The sequence below is a fragment of the Scatophagus argus genome, chromosome 7 (assembly GCF_020382885.2).
Source record: "Scatophagus argus isolate fScaArg1 chromosome 7, fScaArg1.pri, whole genome shotgun sequence".
NCBI lineage: Eukaryota > Metazoa > Chordata > Actinopteri > Scatophagidae > Scatophagus > Scatophagus argus.
The window spans coordinates 799,200-822,149 of record NC_058499.1 but is presented as its reverse complement, the minus strand read 5'-3'; the positions used below and the strand labels follow the sequence as shown (position 1 = coordinate 822,149).

At 47.0% G+C, this 22,950-nt stretch overlaps 1 protein-coding gene across 3 annotated transcripts in view; it reads right to left on the bottom strand.

Annotated features, from left to right (window-relative positions):
- Positions 1 to 604: 604 nt before the first annotated feature.
- The window catches only part of znf609a (zinc finger protein 609a), a 33,543-nt gene continuing 11,197 nt past the window's right edge, over positions 605 to 22,950 (bottom strand). For 2 of the 3 annotated variants that reach the window (XM_046393642.1, XM_046393643.1), the window contains exons 2-9: positions 18,783 to 19,625; positions 9,222 to 9,447; positions 8,433 to 8,520; positions 5,690 to 7,850; positions 4,649 to 5,030; positions 3,961 to 4,317; positions 1,877 to 1,946; positions 605 to 1,425 (exon numbers count right to left, since the gene is read on the bottom strand). In XM_046393642.1, coding sequence (XP_046249598.1) covers positions 1,416 to 1,425; positions 1,877 to 1,946; positions 3,961 to 4,317; positions 4,649 to 5,030; positions 5,690 to 7,850; positions 8,433 to 8,520; positions 9,222 to 9,447; positions 18,783 to 19,505 — 4,017 coding nt within the window. In that variant the 5' untranslated portion in view covers positions 19,506 to 19,625 and the 3' untranslated portion in view covers positions 605 to 1,415. Of the gene's footprint in view, positions 1,426 to 1,867; positions 1,947 to 3,960; positions 4,318 to 4,648; positions 5,031 to 5,689; positions 7,851 to 8,432; positions 8,521 to 9,221; positions 9,448 to 18,782; positions 19,626 to 22,950 lie in introns of all 3 variants that reach the window. The other variant, XM_046393644.1, reaches the window with a different exon arrangement.

The following is a 22,950-nucleotide window of genomic DNA, read 5'->3' as shown; positions in this document are numbered from 1 at the left end:
CTGTCTACCTCTTCTTCTCCTCCTTCACCCAGCCGACTATCAGCAGGATGGTTCTCCCTTGTGAGTCGGGTCCTGCTCAGGGTTTCTTCCTGTTAAAAGGGAGTTTTTCCTTGCCACTGTCTGTATGCTTGGGGGTTCAGGCTCTGGGTCTCTGTGAAGCACCTGGAGACAGTTTTGATTGTAAAAAGTGCTATATAAATAAAATTGAATTGAACTGAATATTAACAGAGTTGCATTTTAAATCACAGAGGAAGGAAGGTCACAAAAAGACTTATCTTTAGATAACGTTGCTGAGTTTCCAAAGTGGTAGAGCTGAAAATGCTTTCAAACTCATTTGACCTGAAAATGAATCCATCATGCTGATTTGTACAGCAGACAGTGTATGAAATGGGATTTTGATTTAACTTGAACAGATTTAACTTATTTTGGTCCCACCTTTTATTTTGACGGAGGACAAAGACGTCTGACAGGAACATGTCATCACACGATTTGCTAACACGTGAGCCAAACGCCTCCAGCTCTCACACTTGTTTCATGCTCGCTCCTTCCTTTGGCGGCCGACTTGCTGCCACAAATTTCAGGGTAATAAAGGACGACACTGAGCTCGGGCGCCGTTCCACCAGCTACAGGTTTAATATCAGATCAACAACAGTAGAAAAACAGAGGCAGAGGCTACCAGACAAAAAGAAGAGTAGGAAATCGAACAGCATCCAACAGGCTCTTTAAAATAATTCCTCTGTACAGTATTTACACACACACACACACACACACGCACACACACACACACACACACAGAGAGTACAGTACAGCTACACACTGAGGAGGAGGAGTCTGACGCAGCCGGTTGGTCTGAGGATGCAGCATCAGTCTGAACACTGCTCTCTGATTGGTCCGTCCTCCTCCGTGCACAGTATTTTTGACGTCCTGTGAAGCTGAGCTGCTTCCAGGTCAAAGTGTGACGACGTCCGCTGGAGTGTGCGGTTGATTCGCTGCTTCTCAGAGAGGTCAGAGGTCACTGCAGGTAAAGTCTGGGGGGTCACAGGACGTCACAGAAACGTGCTGTAGGATGAGAATCGACTGAAGGCTGGAACAGGAAGGGACTGCCCCACCCGTCCGCAAACGCCAGGCGCCCACCGCCAAAACAACAGGAGCTGCTCCTCCAGCAGCCAGCGGCGTCTCAACGTGTCTCTGCTGCCCGCCCGCCCCGAGCACCAAGGTACCGTCTGGGACCAGCAGCACCAGCAGAACCAGTATGAGGCTTTCAATGCTCCTGAAGTCTCAGCAGTCGAGTGGGGGGGCGGAGCAGCTGGCTGGACATCCAGGCAGAGAAATCAAACTAAACAAACACCATTGAACTGATGTTGAAACAGAAACTCTTCCTCATGTGATCCGGTCACATGACTCTGGTCAGCCAATCAGGTGTGTCTGCAGACAGGAGAGAAGACGGTCAAAAGGGACAATCAGACATCCAAAGCCACAGCTGCAGCGCTCATGTTTTCAATTCAAAGATGTGTGGGTCACATTTCAGACTTTTAGGACCTGCAGAGACCCTGTTCTTCTCTCTCGCGCACACACACACACACACACACACACACACACACACACACACACAGCAGTACAGGCGTGTTCAGGGTTTGTCTCATCACTGAACTGTGACCAATGTTGTCCTGCAGGTTTATGCAATGCTGTTTAGTTAATGTGCATGTGAGACATGACCGCTGACCTCTAACTTCTGCCGCATTCTGCCACATTCTGCCCTACACGCTTCAGCTAATCCTTCAGAGAACAATGATCAGTAGGTGGCGCTGCAGACTGAGACACAGATTCACTGTGGCGGACAGAAGAAGGCAGCGTGTGTGTGTCTTACCGTTCTCACCTCCGTGCGGGGGGGTACATGGTCGGGGCGGACGCTTGCTGACTGGCCACGATGGCTGACGAGGAGAGACCTGTGAGACACAGAGAGCCATCAGACAGATCCAACATGGCAGACACGGCGTGCTGGTGTCGTGTGACGGTGTGAGGAAGCCTGTGGTCATTAGAAGAACAAAGCCATCCCATAATATCCCATGGTTCCCATGGAAACAACCTGTGTGCCTGCAGGACTCTATTTAAAACTATCAGAGAAGCCACATGAAGTTCAGCTCACTCGTCGTCATGGAAACGTATGAAAGGAGGCAATCAGTGATGTCACAGTGATGCCATCAGGTTGTCTCAGAGGGTGAGCTCCAAAATCTGACCATTTTTAATTAACTTTATTTGTATTACTTGACTTCGTACCACCAAGAAAAATCTCCTACACGACATAAATGTCTGACTGTGCTGTGGCTAAATTTAACGAAGCAGTTCTATTGCATTTACAGAACATTACAACACTAGAGAAGAGTCTTATGCCAACTGTAGTCCCTCTCAAGTCAACCATTCAAACACCAACAACACCAACACCAACACCAATCGACTCTATTGCCCCACTAAAAAACACGGAACGCAAATCAGACTAGCGCCATGGCTGAGGTTCGCAAATCAAAGTAAAATGAGCATAAACTTGAAAGGAAATGGCGTTCCTCCAGACTCACAGAATCTCGCTCAATCTGTCAAGACAGCCTTAGATCATATAGGAAGGCCCTACGGACTGCCAGAGCAGCCTGTTACTCCAAATGAATTGAGGATAACAAGCATAACCCCAGCTTTGTGTTCAGCTCTGTAGCCAGGCTGACAGAGAGCCATAGTGCTATTGAGCCTTGTATCCCTGAGACCCTCAGCAGCAATGACTTTATAACCTTTTTTTAATGACAAGATTTTAAACATTAGAGACAAAACTCAACACCTGCTGACCTCAGCTGGTACTGATCGACACCCAAACACAGGAACCTTAGAAACAACAGTAGAACCAGATAATCATCACCTATTGACCCTCATCAGCTACATTCACTTATATATTCATCCAAGCCAACAACATGCCTCTTAGAGCCCATCCCTACTCTGCAACTCAAAGAATCTTTACCCTTACTTAGCACCTGTCTATTACATGTGACTTTTAACAGGCAGAAAGAGTTGGGGTCTGTTCAGAGGTTCTGAGGTTTCTGCCTGTTAAAAGTCAGTGTTTCCTCTCCACTGTCACCAAGTGCTTTGCTCATGGGGGAATGTTGGGTTTTCTGTATTACAGATTAATCAAAGAGTTTGGTCTCGACCTGCTCTGATTGGAAAGTGTCATGGGATAACTTTTCAGAATCAGAATCAGAATTCCTTTATTAATCCCTGGAGGGAAATTCTTGTTTTTACAGACATTGCACATGCAGTATTCCCGACCAAGAAAGGAGAAAAGTGCAGAGTATAAAAAATAGGATAAAGATAGGATAAACAAAACTAAAATCTCAAGTACAGGTATTTACAAAAAACTGTATTCAAATTTTTAAGAAAATTTAAAATACAGGTATGTGCATGTGTAAAAAGCCAATATGTACATTGTATATATACAGTGAGTGTGTCCATCACTGCTGAGTTTAACAGTTTGATGGCGACAGGCAGGAATGATTTCCTGTGTCGCTCTGTGGTGCATCGTGGGAGTATGAGTCTGTTGCTGAACGAGCTCCTGTAGCTGATCATGTGGTAGATAGTAAAACAGTGTAGTCCAGAGTAAAAGAAAGTAAAAGGAGTCGCGAAAAAATAATAAAATAGTAGAATTGTGAATTGGCGCCATATAAATAAACTGAATTGAAAATGTGTGATGATCAGTTGATATCAGTCTGATACCTGCCGCCTGCACTCCATCTCACAGGGTTTCCAACAGCCTGCACATGTAGCCAACCAGAGATGCTCCTGAGCTGCTCCTGTACTGCAGCCTCTGCTGCTTCAAAGCTGACTGTCCTTTTTTAAATCCAACCTGACTTGAAACGAAACGCAGCGGCTTTGAAACAAAGGGACAGACAGCAGCTGTCCGCAGTGCTGACGTGTGAGTCTCACCTGAGGCGTAGGACAGGTCGTATTGTCCCGACAGCAGCGGGTATCCCAGGTGATGATGGGAAGGCAGGATGCGTTGGGATGGCGAAGATCGTGGCCGGTCGCCCTCTCTCTCCCTGTCTCTCTCTCTCTCCCGGTCTCTCTCTCTGTCCCTCTCGCGGTCATGCAGACTCTTGCTGTCTTGGATGGACGGGGATTTGCTCTTGTACTGACTGGCATGCTGCTGCAGCAGGTCCAGAGCTTTGGCCTCGCTGGTCGGCTTCACCGTGGGACTGGACCGGGACGGCTTCTCCCCCTCCTCCCCCGCCGCCACCTTCCCCCCATACGAAGGGAAGGAGTAACCAGCCGGCAGGTAGGACCCTGGGGACAAAGACACACCTCAACTGCAGCTGACAGAGATAAACTGTTGGACAGGAAATAATGACAGGACACAGCACACGTGTTGTCCTGTACAGGTTTGACATGCTGCTGAAAGGACCCTCCTGATCCCCTTCTTCCAGCCTTAATGCTAAGCCAAGCTATCCACAACCTGACTCAGAGTACAAGGTTCACTGATCTTTCCACAGCACGCAGTCGTGTAACCAAAGGCTCTAAATTATTACTTATTTCTATTTCCATCTTTGACACCTAAATCTGAACATCTCTATCATTTTTGATCCTCTGCTCACGCGAATGCCAATGTTGCTCTTACCGGCGTAGTTCTGCATCATGACTGAGGGCATGCCTCTGTAGCCGGGGTGGCTGGGTTCGTAGCCATGGCTGTAGGCGTACGGTCCGTGCATGTAGGGCATGTAGCCCTGGTGTTGGGCCAAAGGGGAGGAGAACTGCATGTGGGGGGGACGGGCCTCCTTCCCTGCACCCCTGTGCTCCTCTGGAGGCAGCTGAGTCCTGCCCTCCACCCCCTCCTTCACCTCCTCCTTTTGGAGGCTCTCCTTCTGCCGCTGCCTCTCTTCCTTCCCCTTCCTGTCGCGCTCTCGCTCCCTGTCATCCTTCCACCGGTCTTCCTCCTGTGGTTTAGGAGCTTCTGAGTATTTGTTGGGGTAGACGTAGGGCCACAAGCGCGAGTCTGGCTCCTGCAGAGGACACATGTTATTAATGATAGACAGCAAACAGAGGGGACATGGGATCTTTGAGATCAGTGATGTCCACAGGATCCAGCTGTGCTTCAGATGTCCACGCTGAGCAAAGCGTCTCATGTCTCTTCCTGTTTCACTTAATACATTTAGCAACTGAAATACTGCAAGCAGTGACAGAATCTGATCACATTTTACTGAATTTAAATTATAAGATTCATAATCCCTAATGAATCTGATCAGGTTTACCTTTCAACACTCGCAGCAAATGAAAGCTAAAATAACTCTGACTCCAAGTCACCTTTGATGATTTTATAATGTTGACTGTTACATCTGAACTGTGCAAACTTCGATCCATTCACATGGATCTGAGCAGATCCAAGAAGCAACCAAATATCTGAGCACATCTGTCACGACAGGCTAACCAGCAGTCACTCCCAAGCTGCTGCAGCTGAGGAGAAAATCTTCTCCTTGTGATATTTTACAACTGCAACAGTCTGAGAGAACCGACAGACCTGAAGACATTTCCAATGAGTAATACATCAAAGTGCAGGGTCACAAAACTTCTCAAAACAATAATGAGCTGTAAATGTCCTGTGCTCCCCTGTGGCCAGACAGAGGACGCACCTGGATGCTGTAGACATTCTGTGTGCAGTTACCTGTCTGTACCACATGGCAGGCTCCACACCTGCTGGTCTGCCTGACTCCACCCCTGACTTGGCCTCCTCTTTCCCATGATGCCCTGCTTCACTCAGCTTCATCTTCAGACCCTCAGGCTGGGCGGTGGGGGCCTTGGGGTCCTCGCCCTTCGCCATGATGACTGACTTGGCCTGTTCTGAAGCTGGTAGAGGCTCCTTGGTCTTGGTTGGGTTCAGCACACCCTTTGAGGCCAGGTCAGTGAGGCTGGGGGCTCTGGACAGCGTGGGGGGGGCCGAGGCTTTCTGCTTCCACTCCTCTTTCCCACAAGCCTCCCGCTCTTTGCCCTCAGCCTTCTTGTCAGCCTGCCGCTGTCTCTCCTCATACTGCTGGCGGTAGGCGGGGTTCGAGGCCAGCAGGTGGGCGTGGTAGGCCTGGTCAGGCGAGTAGGAGTAGGGGGGGACATAGTACTGGTTGTAGTATAGAGGCTGGGTGTACATGTTGGAGCGCTGCTGAATGACTGATGGTTGCTGAGGCCCAGGCTCCGCCCTCCTCTCCTCCTGAGGTTCCACCTTCAGTTTGCCCTCCTCCCCCACCTCCGGCTGCTCCTCTTCCTTCTTCACCTTTACCTGAGCTCCTTCCACGTGAGGCGGCGCTGCAGGTGCCGCTCCTGGGCTGGGGTTGGGGTAGCTGGGAGAGTAGTAGGAGTCGTAGTTGGGGTAGTACGGTGATTCTTTACTAGGAGCCTGAGGAGGGAACAGCGCCTTCTTGGCTGCTTCACGAGACCCCTGGTCAGGTTCAGCTTTGACCTTCACCCCCTCCGCCTTCCCCTCTCCATCCTCCCCAGCATCAGAGATGTCAGAGTAGGCGGGGCTGCTGGTTTTGACAGACGCAGTGTCAGCTCCATTTTGGTTGAGGTGCAGAGGGGCCACGAGGCCGGCTTCCATCCTGCTGGCCACGCCAATGGACGGACTGGGTGCGTTATCTGAGAAGCTGTACACCTTGTCAGCCTCAGCCTTGATGCTGGCCAATCGGCTCTGGTGAGCTTCTGAAGAGCCATTGAGCAAAGCATCAGATGCCTCAGAGTACGGGCTCTTCCCCTCCTCTGGCCTTCCTCCCTTCCCCATCGCCTTCGGACTGTCTCCCTCCTTTGCTCCCTCCCTCTTCTTCTTGTCCTTCTTCTTCTTGTCCTTGGTGAGGGTGGGGCTGGAGGCGGGGTCAGCCAGTGGAGGGGGTTTAGGTTGGATGTTCTTCAGCTGGGGGCTCTTGGGGATGGACTGTACCACTGAGCCCAGAGCAGGGGAGGATGCCTGCATGGCATAAGGCGAGGGGGCGCTGGGGGCTGCAGGGGCCACAGGTCGGGTCGGCTTCAGGCCTTTCTGGGTCAGTTTATCAGACTTGCCTCCGGCTGCCATCTTCTTGGCCTTCCTGTCGTCCATCCCATCGTTACTGGCCTCATCTGTCAAACACGCCCCCTCCTCGCCGCAATCCGTCACCTCAGGCTCAGCCTCTCCTCCCTTCTTCTTACCCTTTGACGTCAGCTTCCCTGGCGAGGGTGATGGCGCGTCAAACACCCGTCCTTTGGGTGTAGTAGAGCGGGCAGGGGAGATGGCGGCACCGTTGCACGAGGCAGGGTCAGGGTGGAGGGCAGGATCATCTCCATATTCACTGTCACCGTCCTGGTCCAATCGGACATCTTGGTCGTTATGGGCTCGAGCCTGGTGGTACTTCAGCCCATTGATGTGCTTGTACTTCTTGTTGCAGTTGGGGTGAGGGCAGTCGATGAGCACGGGGGAGGTGCAGGACCGGTCCAGCTGTGGAGGGGGCAGGGGGTCAGATTTGCCTCCTGGGAGGGGGAGTGCAGTGCCGGTGGAGTTAGTTCTCATGCGCTTTGAAGCCTTGGTGTCCTCTGAGCTGGAGGTGGGCTCCATGTCAGAGGCAGGTTTGGTCTTCCTCTTAGCGGATGACGGACTGGCCTTGACATCCTCTGCGCCGGCAGTCGTCTGGCTGCCCCGCCGCCCTTTGCTGTTTGCAGCAGCGCCGCGTGTCTTGCTGCTGCCGCTACCTTTGTTGTCCGAAGAGTTGCTGTTGTCATTCAGCGGTGTGTTGCTACTGGGACGCATCCTCTTCCCCCGACCACGACCGCTCCGCATTTCCACATCACTGGTGGGAGACTCACAGAATCTGAAAACAAACAGCAAGTTAGCAAGCAGCAACCAAAGCAGGAAGGAGGAAACCTGGCGAGGTCTGTTCAGAGACTCTGGACAAAAACATTCCTTCACCTCCACGAAAGTATCTCAACATTTCCATTGACAAAACAGTTTTATGGTTATGCTGCTTTAACAGTTTTTTTAACCCTTGATTTGTAGACATTTGACTGAGTGGATGATCAAAAAAAGACAAACCACTTCACTTACTAAACATTTCATTAAGTAACCTGATAGATAAAATAAGTCAATTTAAACATAACTGTTCATAATAATAACTGATTTTGATTTTATATTAACAATCTGAATCTGTAAAGTAGCTACTAACTAAACTTATCAAATAACTGTTGCAGAAAATGGAAATAATCAAGTACAAGTAACTCAGTAACCATCACCGGTTATTATAAATTTTGACTAAGATTTTATCTTTGATGCAAAAATATATTGGTTCCCAATAGGGATTACTGGCCTTATTGATCGCAAATAATTGGTGTTGGCAAAACAAAGCTGTTCACAAGGTCAGTGTGTATATGCAATTGGATTCAGTGTGTTTGTGTACCTTGGAGGGGCCCAGTCATGTCTTGTGCAGTCCAGGAGGGTCCCAACGTACGTCTTGTTCCTCCAGGTGACGTTAACAACCAGCATGCCTGCAGACAGACAGACAGACAGACAGACAGTTAGACTAACTGAAAGCCACAGAACATCTTACAGCAGCAGGAAACAGACGTGTCAGATGAGTTGTCGTCCCTGCTGGGCAGCAGATGTTGAATGGTTCTGCACTAACATCGTATCCCACAGGTTTCTCAGGTCGAGTCACATCAATGATTCAGTAACAGTGTGACTAACTGCATAGAAACTGAGCATTTTAGCAGAACTTTCCACTCAGAAGAGCAGATCAAAGTGTCCAGCAGCAGAAAGAGCTCAGTGTGCAGCCGACGTGTGAACAGCTTCCTGCCAGAGAGAGCAGATCTCTGTCACCTGCAGTGTGTGTCCTCACTGCCTGCCACAGGCTGCTCTGTGTGTGTGTGTGTGTGTGTGTGTGTGTGTGTGTGTGTGTGTGTGTGTGTGCGACAGGTGCACTGATGCACACAGGAGCTGACTGCCAGCCGTCATAAGACACAAGGCACTAACACTCAATTGTCTGTCAGTTTTAAAATTCTCCTTGACGTTAACTGGCCTGATTGTAGCTGTGAGACACTAAGAGCTGAGAGGTTTTGGGTTTGTGTTTGATTATTACTTCTTACAAAAACATCTGCGGCAAAAACTGGTGTTTGGTCCAGCACCCACTGTGCAGGTTTTGGATGTGTGTACATCTAGTCGTGTTGGCGTCGGGATGTTTGAATCTCACCGTCCTCGGTCTCCTGCCACACGATGCCCTCCAGGTTGACGCTGGTGCCCGGCTCGCAGGGTCCCAGGCACTCCGGATCAGTAGCCAATGAGGCGTCCGCAGTGTTCACAGCTACCGAGCGCGTGCGAACCATGATCTGCTCGCAGGGAGATGAGATGTCACTGTTGGCGATGGGAGCGAGGAGGTGGAGAGGAGGAGGAGCAGGGGTGGAGACTGGGGACTCCATCTGCAAGGGGGGGGTACAGAGAGGAGAGACCGTCAACTCAGAGGTTCATGTGTCCACAAACACAGTTAATAAGAGACAAGCATGCAAAGCAGTGACGACACAGCTGAAGTTTGAATGACTGTTATACTCATCACGGATCAAATGTAGGCTGACACGAACCACAGACAGCTCAGTGCCTGCTGGACAGGCCAGCTGTTTGCTAAAACATTAGCCACTACTGCCCTTCTAAATGTGATCAAATGTCAGTGTTGTTGTTGGGGCCAATCCTGAGGCCTGGAAGGAGGAGAAACAAGGAAAACAGGAGAAGGGTGGAGAGAAGATGACTTAATGCTGCCCCTTTAGAGAGCATGTTGACGTTCAGTAAGTCAAAGTGTTGCGTGCTCTAACATGACAGTGCTGGCGCCTTATCTGGTGAATAACATACATGGTGGCAGCTTTGGAGGGTAAGGAGCTTCTGGACTCTTGACACTGTGGCTGCTGTAGGTTAGCTGCGGTGGTGGCTTGCACTCAAAACAGACCATCCAAACCTCAAACCGCTGTCATGTTCTGTCAGCTCCTTCATCTCTCACTGACATCCATTCAACCCCATCACCACCTCTGCTGCAGGCTTCACAGCAGACACCAGCAGCTGCACCACCTGACACACTCCATTCCCAGGTTTCAAACAGAGTGGCGAGGTGGAATAACAGTGAAATATTCCTGCTTTGAACAGGGTATGTAGAGGAGGATGAAGGAGGAGGAGGAGGAGCGGAGGGAGCATTGAGGGAAGCAGCTGGTGTGGGGGCAGAGCAGGGATCACTGGGAAGGTGTCAGCCATTGCCATGGAAACCCTCCAAAACCGCCTCCTCACCAGGAGGAGGTCTGAGAGCAGCTGGACAGACCTGTCGCCCTTCATCCAGCCTTCTCCTCCTCCTCCTCCTCCGACCCCCGAGTGGGGTCAAAGGACCAATTCTTCAGAATCAACACGGCTGCTGGCTGACACACAGGACCACAGTAATCTTTATCCGCTACTCTGTTCATTTTTAGAGTAAATGATTCATTGTTTAGCATAAAAAGCACATCAGCAATCTAAAAGACAATCAGTATTACAGAACAGAGCAAAGACAAAGAAAAGTTAGTGTAAGATTTCCATCAAAGCGGTTGGAGCGGTTAGGACTATCTGACTATAATCGATTACCAAAGTCCTCAACAGTTGTCGTCCGTCATTGAAAGACAATCGTCACACAACACCAGAGCTAAAATGACCCCGAACATTGGTTGGCTCTAGCTGAACAGTTTTCAGACAAATGAAGACGTCACTGTCGACCTTCCACAGACTCTCAGTCACCTGATTCATGCTTTGCCACACCTCCTGCTACCTGAGCAACACCAACCAGGAAGTGACAGCAAAAATAAAACTTGGGCTCCGCTTAAGACTCCATAATCCAACCCAGTTCTGACCAACAGGAAGTGAGAGAAAGACGGTGTTACCTGGACAGACAACATCCAAATGTTTCCTTGTGCTGCCACAGACAAAGAGAGGAGTGGTAACCTGGCCAACACCTGAGCAGCTGCTGACAGCCAACAGCAGCAGGCAGTAATGAGGCAGTAATGTCCTGGGAGCTTACAGAGACAGTAAACTGATAGCAGAGCTACAAAATCTGGAACCATCAGTGTGGAGCTCATCTCACTCACTTTAATGTGAGGCAACGGGAGGCCAATGATGCCGTCTGCAGCCCACAGTGACGACATTTATGGAAAGAAAATGAATTTACTGTGGCTGGTATCCAAGGTCCCTACAATACAGCAATAATGTACAAGAAGTTATTACTGATGATAAGTGTCCTTTTATCTGCTTAAAACCACATTGGAGTGCGTTACTAATGTTTAGAAATGCTAAATGAGGGTTAAGTTTTCATTGAGAATACTGTGCCGGCAGCAAACAGCCGTTCGGAAACTGTTCTCGACCACGTCTGTGCACTCGTGTCATTTCTGAAAAGACACACTGCTGCTTTTACTTTATTTCACTTTTAGTTTTTTGGACATTAAATTACAAGCAACTTCAAAATGTCAAGGCTTGTGACGCTTTAAGACAGTAAAAACCCACAAGCCCAGTTTACGTCACAACAACAGCAAAACCAGTACAGTAAACAACAACATCTTCATGCTTTCAACGCTGCAAACTCATTTTCATTAACCTCCACTGAATCAGTGTGGACAAGAGACACCTCAGAACATGGACTAAGAGAACCAACACTGGCCACCTGCCAGGCAAGCATTTTCATTTAGTTTAGTTAATAAAATTTCTGAAATATAGCGAAATATATCAACCTGTCCAGTTCAAAACCCAAACCTAATCAATTTACAATGAACACAAGCATTGACATAAATCCCCTACGAAAATCTTCATCAGCTAATAATAAAACACCCATAACCAAACTACAGCTCGGTGACTCCACGTCCGAAGTCTGTGGCAGTAAAATACTGTGCATCATCTGTTCTCAGGATGTGATTTTATGACAGTTTCCTCCTCAGGTGTGCTTTACCTTATTCTAACAAGCTGTAGAAAACCTTCCTCCATGTGGCTGCTCTGATACCAGAGGAACATGATGAAGTGTGTGTAGTGTACTGATTTACTGATTGGTTAAGAAGGTGTTGAAACCAGCCTTGTAAGCTCCCATCCTTCTCTTCTTTAAGAATAATAATAATTAAAAAAGCCGCCTGGATTGCTGGGAAACCCCCTGAAGAGCAGAGAACAAACTCGCCCTGTAGCTCCTCTCAGAGAGGGGCGGGGTCTGGTTAGACCGCTGCTATTGGCTGCATGCTCACAGCTCTGACACGATGCGTCCTGGGCTGGGAAACACCGGCCCCCCGCTGCTGCCGCTCCTCCTCCTCGCCATGCAGTCAGAGAGGTATTCATTACAACAAGCCACATTCCTTTGAAGGTCACCCAGTTGCCGGGAGAGAGCGAGCAGTGATACTGATCAGCACTTCAGAGACTCTCAGCACTGTGTCTCAGGGAGTCGCTGCTTGTTTAATGTGTCACTCGACAGGAGTGAAGCAGGCGAGGTTACAGCAAGCTGCCAGACTTCAGGAGATTCAAGACATGTCAGTTGGCTGCTCAAGGCTGTTTCTAACACTTGAATGAATGTTAGACTCTGATCGGGACAAACTATGAGACACTGTGCTGAAATAATCCTGTTACAAAGTCTTCAGGTTCAGGAGAAACATTTGCAGCACTGCAGTAAGAAACATCCATTCAGCTATGGATACCAAGGAGGACCAATCAGCAAATGACGTCATTTTCGCTTTGGTCAAAATCAAAATGCTGTACTACAGAAGCGGGAGTACAGCTGGTCAAAAAATATGGTCGCAATAATTTCTTCCACAGTGATCAATACCAATATGTATCACAATACATAATTTAATTACACAGTCTGAAAGGCATCCTGATGATGATGGCAGAAACCAGAGGGCTCATCAGTTGTGCAAACATGGCTTGGTTTAAGAGTACATTTTATAACAGAATTTAACGCCAACTCTAAAATGTACACATTTAATGCTGCAGGCAGCCTTTATCTGTCTTACACAACAAAATAACGGAGTGATCACTGGACTGGTCCCTTTGCAGGAGATGGAAAACATCTGTTCTGATTGACTGATGGAATCATCAGAATGTCTTAATGTGCAATTGGTCACTTCTGAGATCCTTGAACCACTTTAATCGATGACATGTCAATATTCACTCCTTTTCTGAGAAGTAAGTATATACTGCTAAACACAAAGAACACATGCCTATGAAACGAAGTACACCCTGCTTAACATAACGAAGAGATGAACTGTGACCCCTGTGTCGTCGGACCCACAGCCCTACTCTTTCCCATCAACCCACGTGATGATGAAATGGTTTTCGTGTATCACTGCAGAGACATTTCACTGCTGTGCTCTCACAACCATTAGCCAGTCGTTAGAACCAGATAGCCAGTCGTTAGACACAAGGGGCAAATCACTGGCTGTCCAACTACATAAACTAATCTGCAGGACTATCACATCCTTTGTTTTAGTCAGTTTCACTTAGTCACTCCCACTGAGGGGTATATATTGGTTCCTCACCAGTCAGTTTTTCAGAACTGATGAAGCTGCTTGGATTAGCAGCGAAACGTCTTCAAGCCTATCTTCACAGTCCAGACGCCTTGCTTTAACTCTTTGAGTGAATATGACCTGGATGACTGAGAATCTCAGATATGTCCACCTCTGACACATCATGTTGAGAATCAAACTATTCATAAAAACCTGACAGACGGAAGCCTCAAACGATTACTTTATTTGTGCATGAAAAGTGACTGCAGGGCTCAGCAGAGGGAGAAACAGCACATCAACACGGTCGTCTCCGGTCAGGAGCTGCCAGAGCTTCATGAAAAAGCACACAAGATCACATGCTGCATACCTGGAAACTCCTCAACACGCTCTGAAAATCTCTCAAGCTCCTCCCTAAAACCACCCAAGGAAACTCCACAAGGGGCTCCTTAAAACACATTGACAACGACCCATGGAAGCCCTCAAGGACTTCCCTGCTCCTCCTCCACTCAGGCAGCCCTCTCACACAAACTGTGAGGAATGTCAGACATGAGCAACAGGTCAGCGGTTACTACTCCACGGGATGCCGAGACACTGGAACGACATCTGGGATGAACAGAACATTGATTTCAGAAGTGATTTCTCTCTCTTTGGAGGGGGGGCAGGACTCCCAGACTGATGATATGAACTCAAAGAGAAAACAAGAGTTCTTGATGTCTCACAAGGACAAATTTTACTATTAAAACATTTTTAATGGAACCTGGGATGGAATTTAGGACCAGTTCAGAGAGCAGTATGAACGAACAAGGAGGACAAAAAGCTGGTGTGTTTTCCATCACTTCAAAGCAGACTCATCATCAGCTCAGACAGGAGACTGAGATGGTTAAGAGTTAAACTGTAAAGGACAATTTCACCTATTCTGAGCAGGATGTTAACCTCCTGCTGAGAGAGCATGTGACTGGAGAGAAGTTGTTGCAGGGTTCAGACACATGACCTGTTCAACACACTTCCAGGAACAGGAACGCCGGCTGCAGAGCCGAGGTGTCAGGGGGCCCCTTAGCTTCTCAAGATGCTTTAATTCACGTTTTCAACGAATGCACTTTCCTCTCAGCGCTCCTCATCTTCCTCTACTGGTGTTTCCCAGAAAGCGTTTGGCGAGCCCCCAGAGAGCCAAGCTTGTTGTTCTGTGCTGTAGGCTTTATGTGCAGGTGGAGACTGAGTCCGGGCACGAGTCAATTCTTCATACCTGCCAGACTGGAGTTTACGGGGTTTGGAAAAATGAAACTGCAGTGAAAACAAATAACTCAGGATATTGTCAGCAATACAAAAAACATACTGAGCAATAAAAACAACAAGGCTGAACTAAATCACACGTCAGGAGTACTGAGTGCACACACACATGCATCCAGCAGAGCCAAAGCCCGATACCATCAGCCGATATCTGCATCGACTCAGCTGCCAGTTTATTAGGTACACTTGGGGGTGGGAGTTCTGACAGTTTGGGGCGAGATCAATCCTGAAGGGGTCCACAAGCTGCTTTTCAGGCGAAAACGCAGAGATTGTGACATTTAATATCCTCTTACTTCTGTTTCCACATTTGACTTGAGCAGAGTGATGCAGACAGCTAAGTGGCTGCTGATTGGATGAATCTCTTCCTGTGGCTCTTCATTAGTCACATACTGTAAACAATGCAGCAGGAGGCAGAGCTACCAGCACGGTCTATCTTTAATGAAATGTTATGCTTTCGTGGTTTTGTATGGAGGACAGGATAACAAACCGAAACTGCCAAAATCAAAAATAAATAAAAACCAACAGGTATATAAATACAGAGGCAAAGCAACAGAGATCACTCATGTCAGATTTCATAAATTAATGCATCCATATATTCTTAATATTATTTTTGGTGGCTTAAAGGGCATAAAGGGCTTAAATATTATTTTATTTATTGAGTTATTTATTTATTTCAGATTTTGGGGGTTTTGGTCCTCCTCAGCTCAGACTGCGATTGTGGTTAAATTGATTGCAATATTATTTTTTGACCCACCTCCAGGTGCTCCGTCTAAATCTGTGTGATCAAGACACCATCACATGAATTCTGACAAACACCACAATTTGACTTTAACTGCAATTCTTAAAAATTTCTGCTATCGAACACTGAGGAAGGAGCTGGAAACATCCAGATGTGATATGACGGCGCCCAAGTTTAGCTGTTCACAGGAAGAACAGCCCACCTGTCTGTCCCTCTGTAATCATCCGGTCTGTCTTCACTGTAAACCATACAACACGACAGTTCAGTCCTTCCAGTCTTTGTGTTTAGTCTGACTTTCAGTCCATGTGGTGCTGAAACAGACACACAGTGTCTGCAGCGGTTACAAAAGTGTTGAGCAGCAACACTCAACCCTGAGATGTTTCTGTTGTGAAATATAAGGAAGCAATCAGCTGGCCTGCGTCAAATTAAGATGCTTCAAAAACACTTTGGTTTCACGGCACAAAAACCATCGTTCACAGACCGAACATACCTGTGAGAAGCGGCTCCATGCTTGACTTTTATTATTTTTAAATCAATATCCCTGTGAGCTCTGAAATAACACCCTTACTGTTACATGCACAAACACAGTACAGTGAAACGTAATCTCTGCATTTAAGCCATCCCAAACAGCAGGAGGGCCCACTGTGAGACATTTGGGGACCATCCAGGAGAATATACCCTGTGTAACCTTCAGTCAACAGCTGTTTTAGTCTTACATCAACCGCCAATTTGAGCCTGAAGAAAAAGCCTGTTTAACTCTGAGTGGACAGCCTGCTAAGCCTGGACTCAGGAACCCATTTAACCTTGAATCAACAGCTGATACAGTGTAACTCTGATCAACAGCCTGTGAAAAACTGAGGTCCAGGCGTGTGGAAACAGATGAGTGTTGATATTAATGAATGTATACAAAAGGATTCACACATGTATTCTGTGATTTGTATATATATAAGTGACACAAAAACATTATTCAATGTACACAAGAATATCATTGCATGTCCAAAATAGAATTTAAAAGCAATTTCAGGTTTCGTTGATTGGCTATCAGACATCTCCTTCCACTTCAGCCAACATGGCGTCCAGTAGCTGCTCTCCACAGGTAAGTCATAACTCTTGTCATGCCTGACGAGGTGCGTGGAAACCCTTTCATGTGATTCCATATATCTGACCTGACTGGAGAGAGCGTTTAACCTGAAGTTGAGCAGCTTGCTGAAATCCAAACTGACCGCCTGTTTCACCCTGACACATCAGCCTGTTAACGTTTGGCTCAGTATGAACTCAGGGCAGCTCAACTGGAAAGCAGGTCACACAGAAAGCTTCTAGGATCAACACCTGTTTTATTTAAAATAGAGCCTCAGTTAGGCTTGATTACTCTGTAAATAGCTCACTGTCAGTCACTGATGGTATTTTTAGCTAACACATTCATACAGCAGTACTGTGCAGTCTGTGCATGTTGACCAGGTTAGACTCAGCTCAGTCTGACTGAAGGACAAGTCCTGCACACTGAAGCTCCTAACAAACAGCCAACAGTCAGAGTGTGGAGGAGCTGCCTCAGAGTTTCAGCCTGTCAACGCAGAGGATGATTCTCTTAATGTCTAATCTGTAGTGATGGACGCACATTTCTGCTCTTTGCTTTCGTGTTACAAATAATTAAGTGCTTCTCTTACAGAAAACAGCTTTCCCCTCTCAGACATGAGCAGATTTGGGTTAAACTCTGACCTCTGACCCATAGCAGCTTGACCCTGGTGTTAACCTGGATTAGGACTGGTGGTTGTTTAGTAAACGTACATACAAGCTGCTTTTCGCTTGGATTAGTACTCAATAGAGCTTAAAACATGAAATTCCTCACCTGGAGCTTTCGGAAAAGCATTCTGGGAAAGGTGGAGTAAATGATGCACACAAATTTTTCATGTGAAATGAAACCCTGCACTGCGAAGATGGCACAGACCAATGAAATGGCACACAAGAAGAAAATATTTGCAGTATGTTTCCATTAGAGCAGAAACAGATAAGTTCAAAAGAATAGACGAGTTTAGTTTAGTCAGCTTAAGGGCCAGCTGGGTCACAGAGGTGACAGCAGTGAAATCTGTGTGTCGGACAGTGGAGAGCAGCCAGCCGGATGAAGGAAACCGAGCACTGCAAGTGACTGAAGCTACATTTGGGAAGAAGATGAGGAAAGCTGCAGAGGAAATACAAGCTGAACACTGAGCAGCTGGGAGTCCAAAGCATCTGAAAATCTGAACATGTGCTTCCATCCAGAGAACTGCACTGTAGATCTATCTCTTGCTTTCCTTCTGTTCTTTCTCAACAGGAAACATTCTGATATTTATACCTCAAATTGATTAATCTGATCATGGAGCAGTTTGATGGGGTGACTAATTTTTACTGATTTTACACACAAAGCTCAGTCTAATACCCACGAGACCTGCTCACCTTTATAGTGTCCCAAGTGCCTCTGGAGGACAGCCCAGAGACAGGGTGGGCAGTTACAAACTGTGGGTTTCATCATGGGAGCTGTAGGATCTGACTCATACTATGGATTAAGAGTCGAGCTCAACCTCTGCTGCTCCCATTTTTATCCGATCGTTTTAACACCATCATGGAAGTGCACCACTAGATCTTTTAATACTTGATAAATGCACACACAGTGCAGAAGACTCATCAGGCTCATCATTAGCTGAGATCATCACCAGCTTGATGATTCAAATTCAAAGCTCCAATATCGAAACACATTTTAATTTAACTTTCAATTTATACCTCTACTTGGAAAAACCTGGTTAAAATTAATGTAAAAGATGCATGAAAAAAATTCTTCCTTTGTCCTAACAGTCCAAAACCCAAAGACTCTTGATTTACTATCATTACTAAAAAAGCAGCAAATCCTGACATTTAAGAAGTGGGGACCAGCAGTTGTCAGATATTTTGGATTGAAAAATGACAGAAATGATTCATGTTGCTGTGTTAAGAGGGAGATTCTGTCTAGACTTGCTCTAACTGAAAGCGTCATGAGACAACTTTGTTGTCACATACAAATAATCTGAACTGAATACTGACTGACTAATCAATTAACTAACCGTTGCAGCTCTAAGTAAACAGGCAGCACAGTTATCATCGACAAACCACAAAAAATGGGGATGTATAAAAGGGAAGAGGATAAAACCAGGGTAACATCCAGACTTGGACCCACAGCTGTGCCCACCGCACCAACCAGAGCAGGAAGTTTAAACACATTTTACATTCCGTTTTCTCTCACCTTCATACCGACGACTTTCTTCAGATTTCGGCATTCACCGTTGTCCACCTCCTCTTGCTCTGTTGTCATGGTGACAGTCTGTCCAATCCCTGCAGAGTCCAGTGCCATATTCCCAAGCTGCTCGGCTGCAGCCAGCTCAGGGTTTTGTTGGCCCTCGAATGGGCCACTGCGAGCGGCCCCCAGTGGCAGGATGGGTCCCACAGACTCTTTCTCAGTGTTAACCACTCCTGTGGTCACAACGTCCATTTTCTCCTTCTTAGCTTTCCCCAACACCCCGTCCTTGTCCTTTTTCACAGCAGGGAGGGTACGGGAAGGTTTAGCACACTTGTCCTTACTGGGGGTAGAATTGGGGTTCTGGGGTGGAGGGTCCCCAGGGGCCCGACCCTGAACATCCTTCTTAGCTCCGTCTGAGACCGGGGCCTTTACGCTCTCCTTAGAGTTTTTACTACGTTTGGATTTGGATTTGCTCTCTTTGCCCTGCGCGGCAGCTACAGGACTAACAAATTTTATATTGTCAGGTAAAGCAGCCACAGCGCTGGGGGGGGCGGCCATGCCCCCTCCCTCCTTACTGCTCGACATCTCTAGTTTGTCTTTCTCCAAGTCAGCCTCCAAGTCAATGATCAGATTGCCTACACCGATATCCCACTCATCACCGCTGTCGTACGTGTCCACTGCGTTGGAGTCCACACCTTTCCCGCCTGCAGGGCCGCTGCTGAGGGACATCTTAGTAGGAGCGTCCCGGAGCGCCGCAGGAGGGCCGCAGGAGGGCCACGCTCCTCCCAGCCGCAGGACACCTCCTCAGGGATGGACCCCACGTCTCCTCCCTGCTCCCCACATTGCCTCCTGCACACGGGACAGACAACAGGTTAGTCTCAGAGACAGTGGCAAAAGGCCAGAAAGAAAAAGGAACTCATGATTATTCTCACTATCACATATTAATCCCTCAACTGCATTTCTGATTAACTGAATAATCGGTCAGAAAACAGCTTAAAATGTCCAGCTCACTCTGCTTTTTTTATTGTGCATTTTGGGATATTTCTTAGCAAGACAGCGTAAAGTGGAAACTGACAGGAAATGATGGAAGCAGCCTGACGTCATGCAAAAGTCAGGAACATAAAGTTTGCATGTTATCCCGTGACCCAGGATGACTACAAAAGTGTTCGAAGCCCCGATCTTGTGATTCGGTGGTATACTAGAAGCTTTTCAGACCGACGGGGCTGCAGAGGCTTTGAAGGTCTGTTTGCTGGGATCCTGTCAGCGAGGGATCCGAACCGTTGCTTCCTGTTGTGAATCTCCTAGAGACAGACTGGTAAAGTGGGTGAAGGAGGTTTATTGCTCCTGACATAAAGGCTGTTTTGACGAAGGATCACAGCCATTCACTGTGAGCCTTTTTCTGCGACAAGCAGCATGATGGAGCAGACGCATCCCTTCTCTAAAGCCTCCTTTAGGCCACTTATCATATGAATGGAGCTGCGTGACCCCTGACCTCCTCTGACAATACGGGGTTGTTGGCAGAGCCATGGGAGCGGATGGGAGGGGTTTGGGTTGTGATGTTAACAGCCTACAACCTGACTGACTCTGCACCCATGCTAATTGAGGTTTTGATTAACACAGCATGAAGCAAACAGACAACACAAAGCAGACCTGCACTGTGAGATTTCTTATCTGAATCAGAGTGTAATTTACTGTTGGTCACCAGACAAGGCTAAAAACACGTGCGACACAGCTGGTGACTGTGGAAGCTCATTTCACTGAGGTGCCTCACGAAACTGACAACTGCAGCAGACCAGTGCATCAGTCCAGCTGCGAAAGCCTCAAAATGAACTCAAACTGACCTCAAACACTACAACACACTGACAATAATTGTTTCAATCCACAGAACTTCTAACAAACCCTCAATCACATTATCAAGAATCCCAAAAATGTGGAGCAGAGTAAGAGAAACATGACACACAGTGCAAATTTAAATTGTTTGACATCCGTACCAGTAAACTGCCAACGTTTTGGTGCAGAGACCAAACATTTATTTTTCTTCTTCTTTATAACTATAAATTTAAACCACTGACTTTGTGTAATGATGGAGACGACAAAACATGTGGACCCCTGGTGGCAGGCTGCAGTCATAAACCCCTCGTCCTCGGTGTTGGAGGGGCAGGGTTTATGACCACAGGAGCGCACCACCAAATCCCCAATATGAAACTGACTTCTTTAACATGTTGATAAGCTGCAGACACACAGAGATTTTTACATGATAATCAGAGGATAACCAGATAATGAAAATACTGTGGGAGAAATTCAAGGTGATATGTCAAAGCTATAGATGTCGATTATCTATCCTGTAAACTGTCACTGACTGTGCTTTAATAAAGACGACTGACTGACTAATAAGGGCTGCAGAGAAGTGTTATTGTTGGTGAATCCTTAACTTGACTGATGCCTTTCAGTCATTTTAACGGATTCTGGTGTGACTACATAAATAACAGCTTTTCTTTCTCTACTTTATCTGATTGTGCCTTCATCATTCACACTCATTTCATCTGCTTCAATAACTCTGAGTGTTTCCATCCACCACCGAACCTGTTTGTCTGTCAGCACCATCATCATTAGCACATCACCCTGAAATTTACATGACAGCAAGCTATGATTCAGCTGATCAGACTGAGACCTGACTGGGATTTCCACTGCTGGACAAATTCAGTACAAATGGAGACAAAGATCTGACTGGATGGAGGCCAGGGTATCCATTTCTACAACTTGAAATGATGCTAACGATGTGTTTAAGTATGTGTTAGCTTGCTTGTAACAGCATTCGTTAATAGCTGCTTAAGATATTAATGGAAGTCTAGGGTTTATTTCAACATCTATTAGCTTTTTCAATATCAAAACCTGAAGGTGACAGACTATGTGCTTCAGACCAGATGTAGGAGGCTGACCTTTGACTCCCTGTGACAGGAGGGTTACTTAACATCCTAACAGTTCTGGCCAGCCAATCAAGCGTTGAAGCTCTCACTGCCTGCGTCTGAGTGGCTGAGAAGCCAGATGGTCAAACAGGAGGGGGGGGGGGGCATGCTAATCCTGCTGCTCAAAACAAGACCTCAAATGCTCAGACAAATCATAGCACAAACACACCAGCAAACGCTCAGAACATGTAGGGCACACCTGACAACAGGCACCAAAGTAACAGGATGACAGTGTGCGTCAAGTGTGGGAGAGCTGTAACTAATGTTTACCTTCAGGAAGTCAGGAAACAGTCACTAGCGAGAAACGCCAGTCAGAATGGACAGAGTCCAACGTGTCTGAACAACAGTCAAAAACCCACACATAACAAAGTCATAACACCAGCAGGTCAGCAGGTCTGCATCTAATGGTTATTTTCATTGACAGAGTGAAAGTCTGTCACATCGCAGCCACTAAGAGAAGAAGCTGCAACAAGAAAAGTGTATTCATCAATTTTCGGAACGGTTGACTATTAATTTTCCATGGTTTGATTAGTTAATTTAGCGTTTCAGCTCTACAAAGCAAATTCTTACATTTAAGACAGACTGGAGTGAGAGTGGTGCCGTCAGTGAGCGTCTGTGGCCCTGGTCTGTGCAGCGTGTCCCATGCTGAATCGAACATACGTTAGAAGGGCACACGCAGAAGGCTCGTCTCATCACTCATTCCTATACACAAATATTTTCACAGCGACATCGGGAATGCAACAACTGACGACCGACTGAATGTGTCAGTGCCGAGTGAGAGAGGAGGGAATGGCAGTCGACAGTTTGTGTATCTGCAGTTCGAGACGTTCAGGTCTCCCTTTGTGAATGATGAACTATGACCACCTGCTGTCTCTGCAGTGTGCAACTTTTTACTTCAGTCAGCTGATATGACCAGCAACACACATGTATCATTATTTATCTGTATATGTTGTCTCATATGTGCTGATGTGAAACTCCTCCCACCCACAAATTATAAGCAGAAATTTAAAAAATGGTGACAGACAACATAAACAATTATGTTATTAAACTATTTACAAAGAGAAGCTGCCACGATTCGTCAATTAATCAATGAAAAGAAAGTGTTCAATTATTCTGCGGTTGGTAGGGTTTCCATGCTGAGCCTCTGGTGCTCCCACTAACACACTAATTCCCAAGCAGCTTGTGTTAAAAATGACTGAGTGGATTAG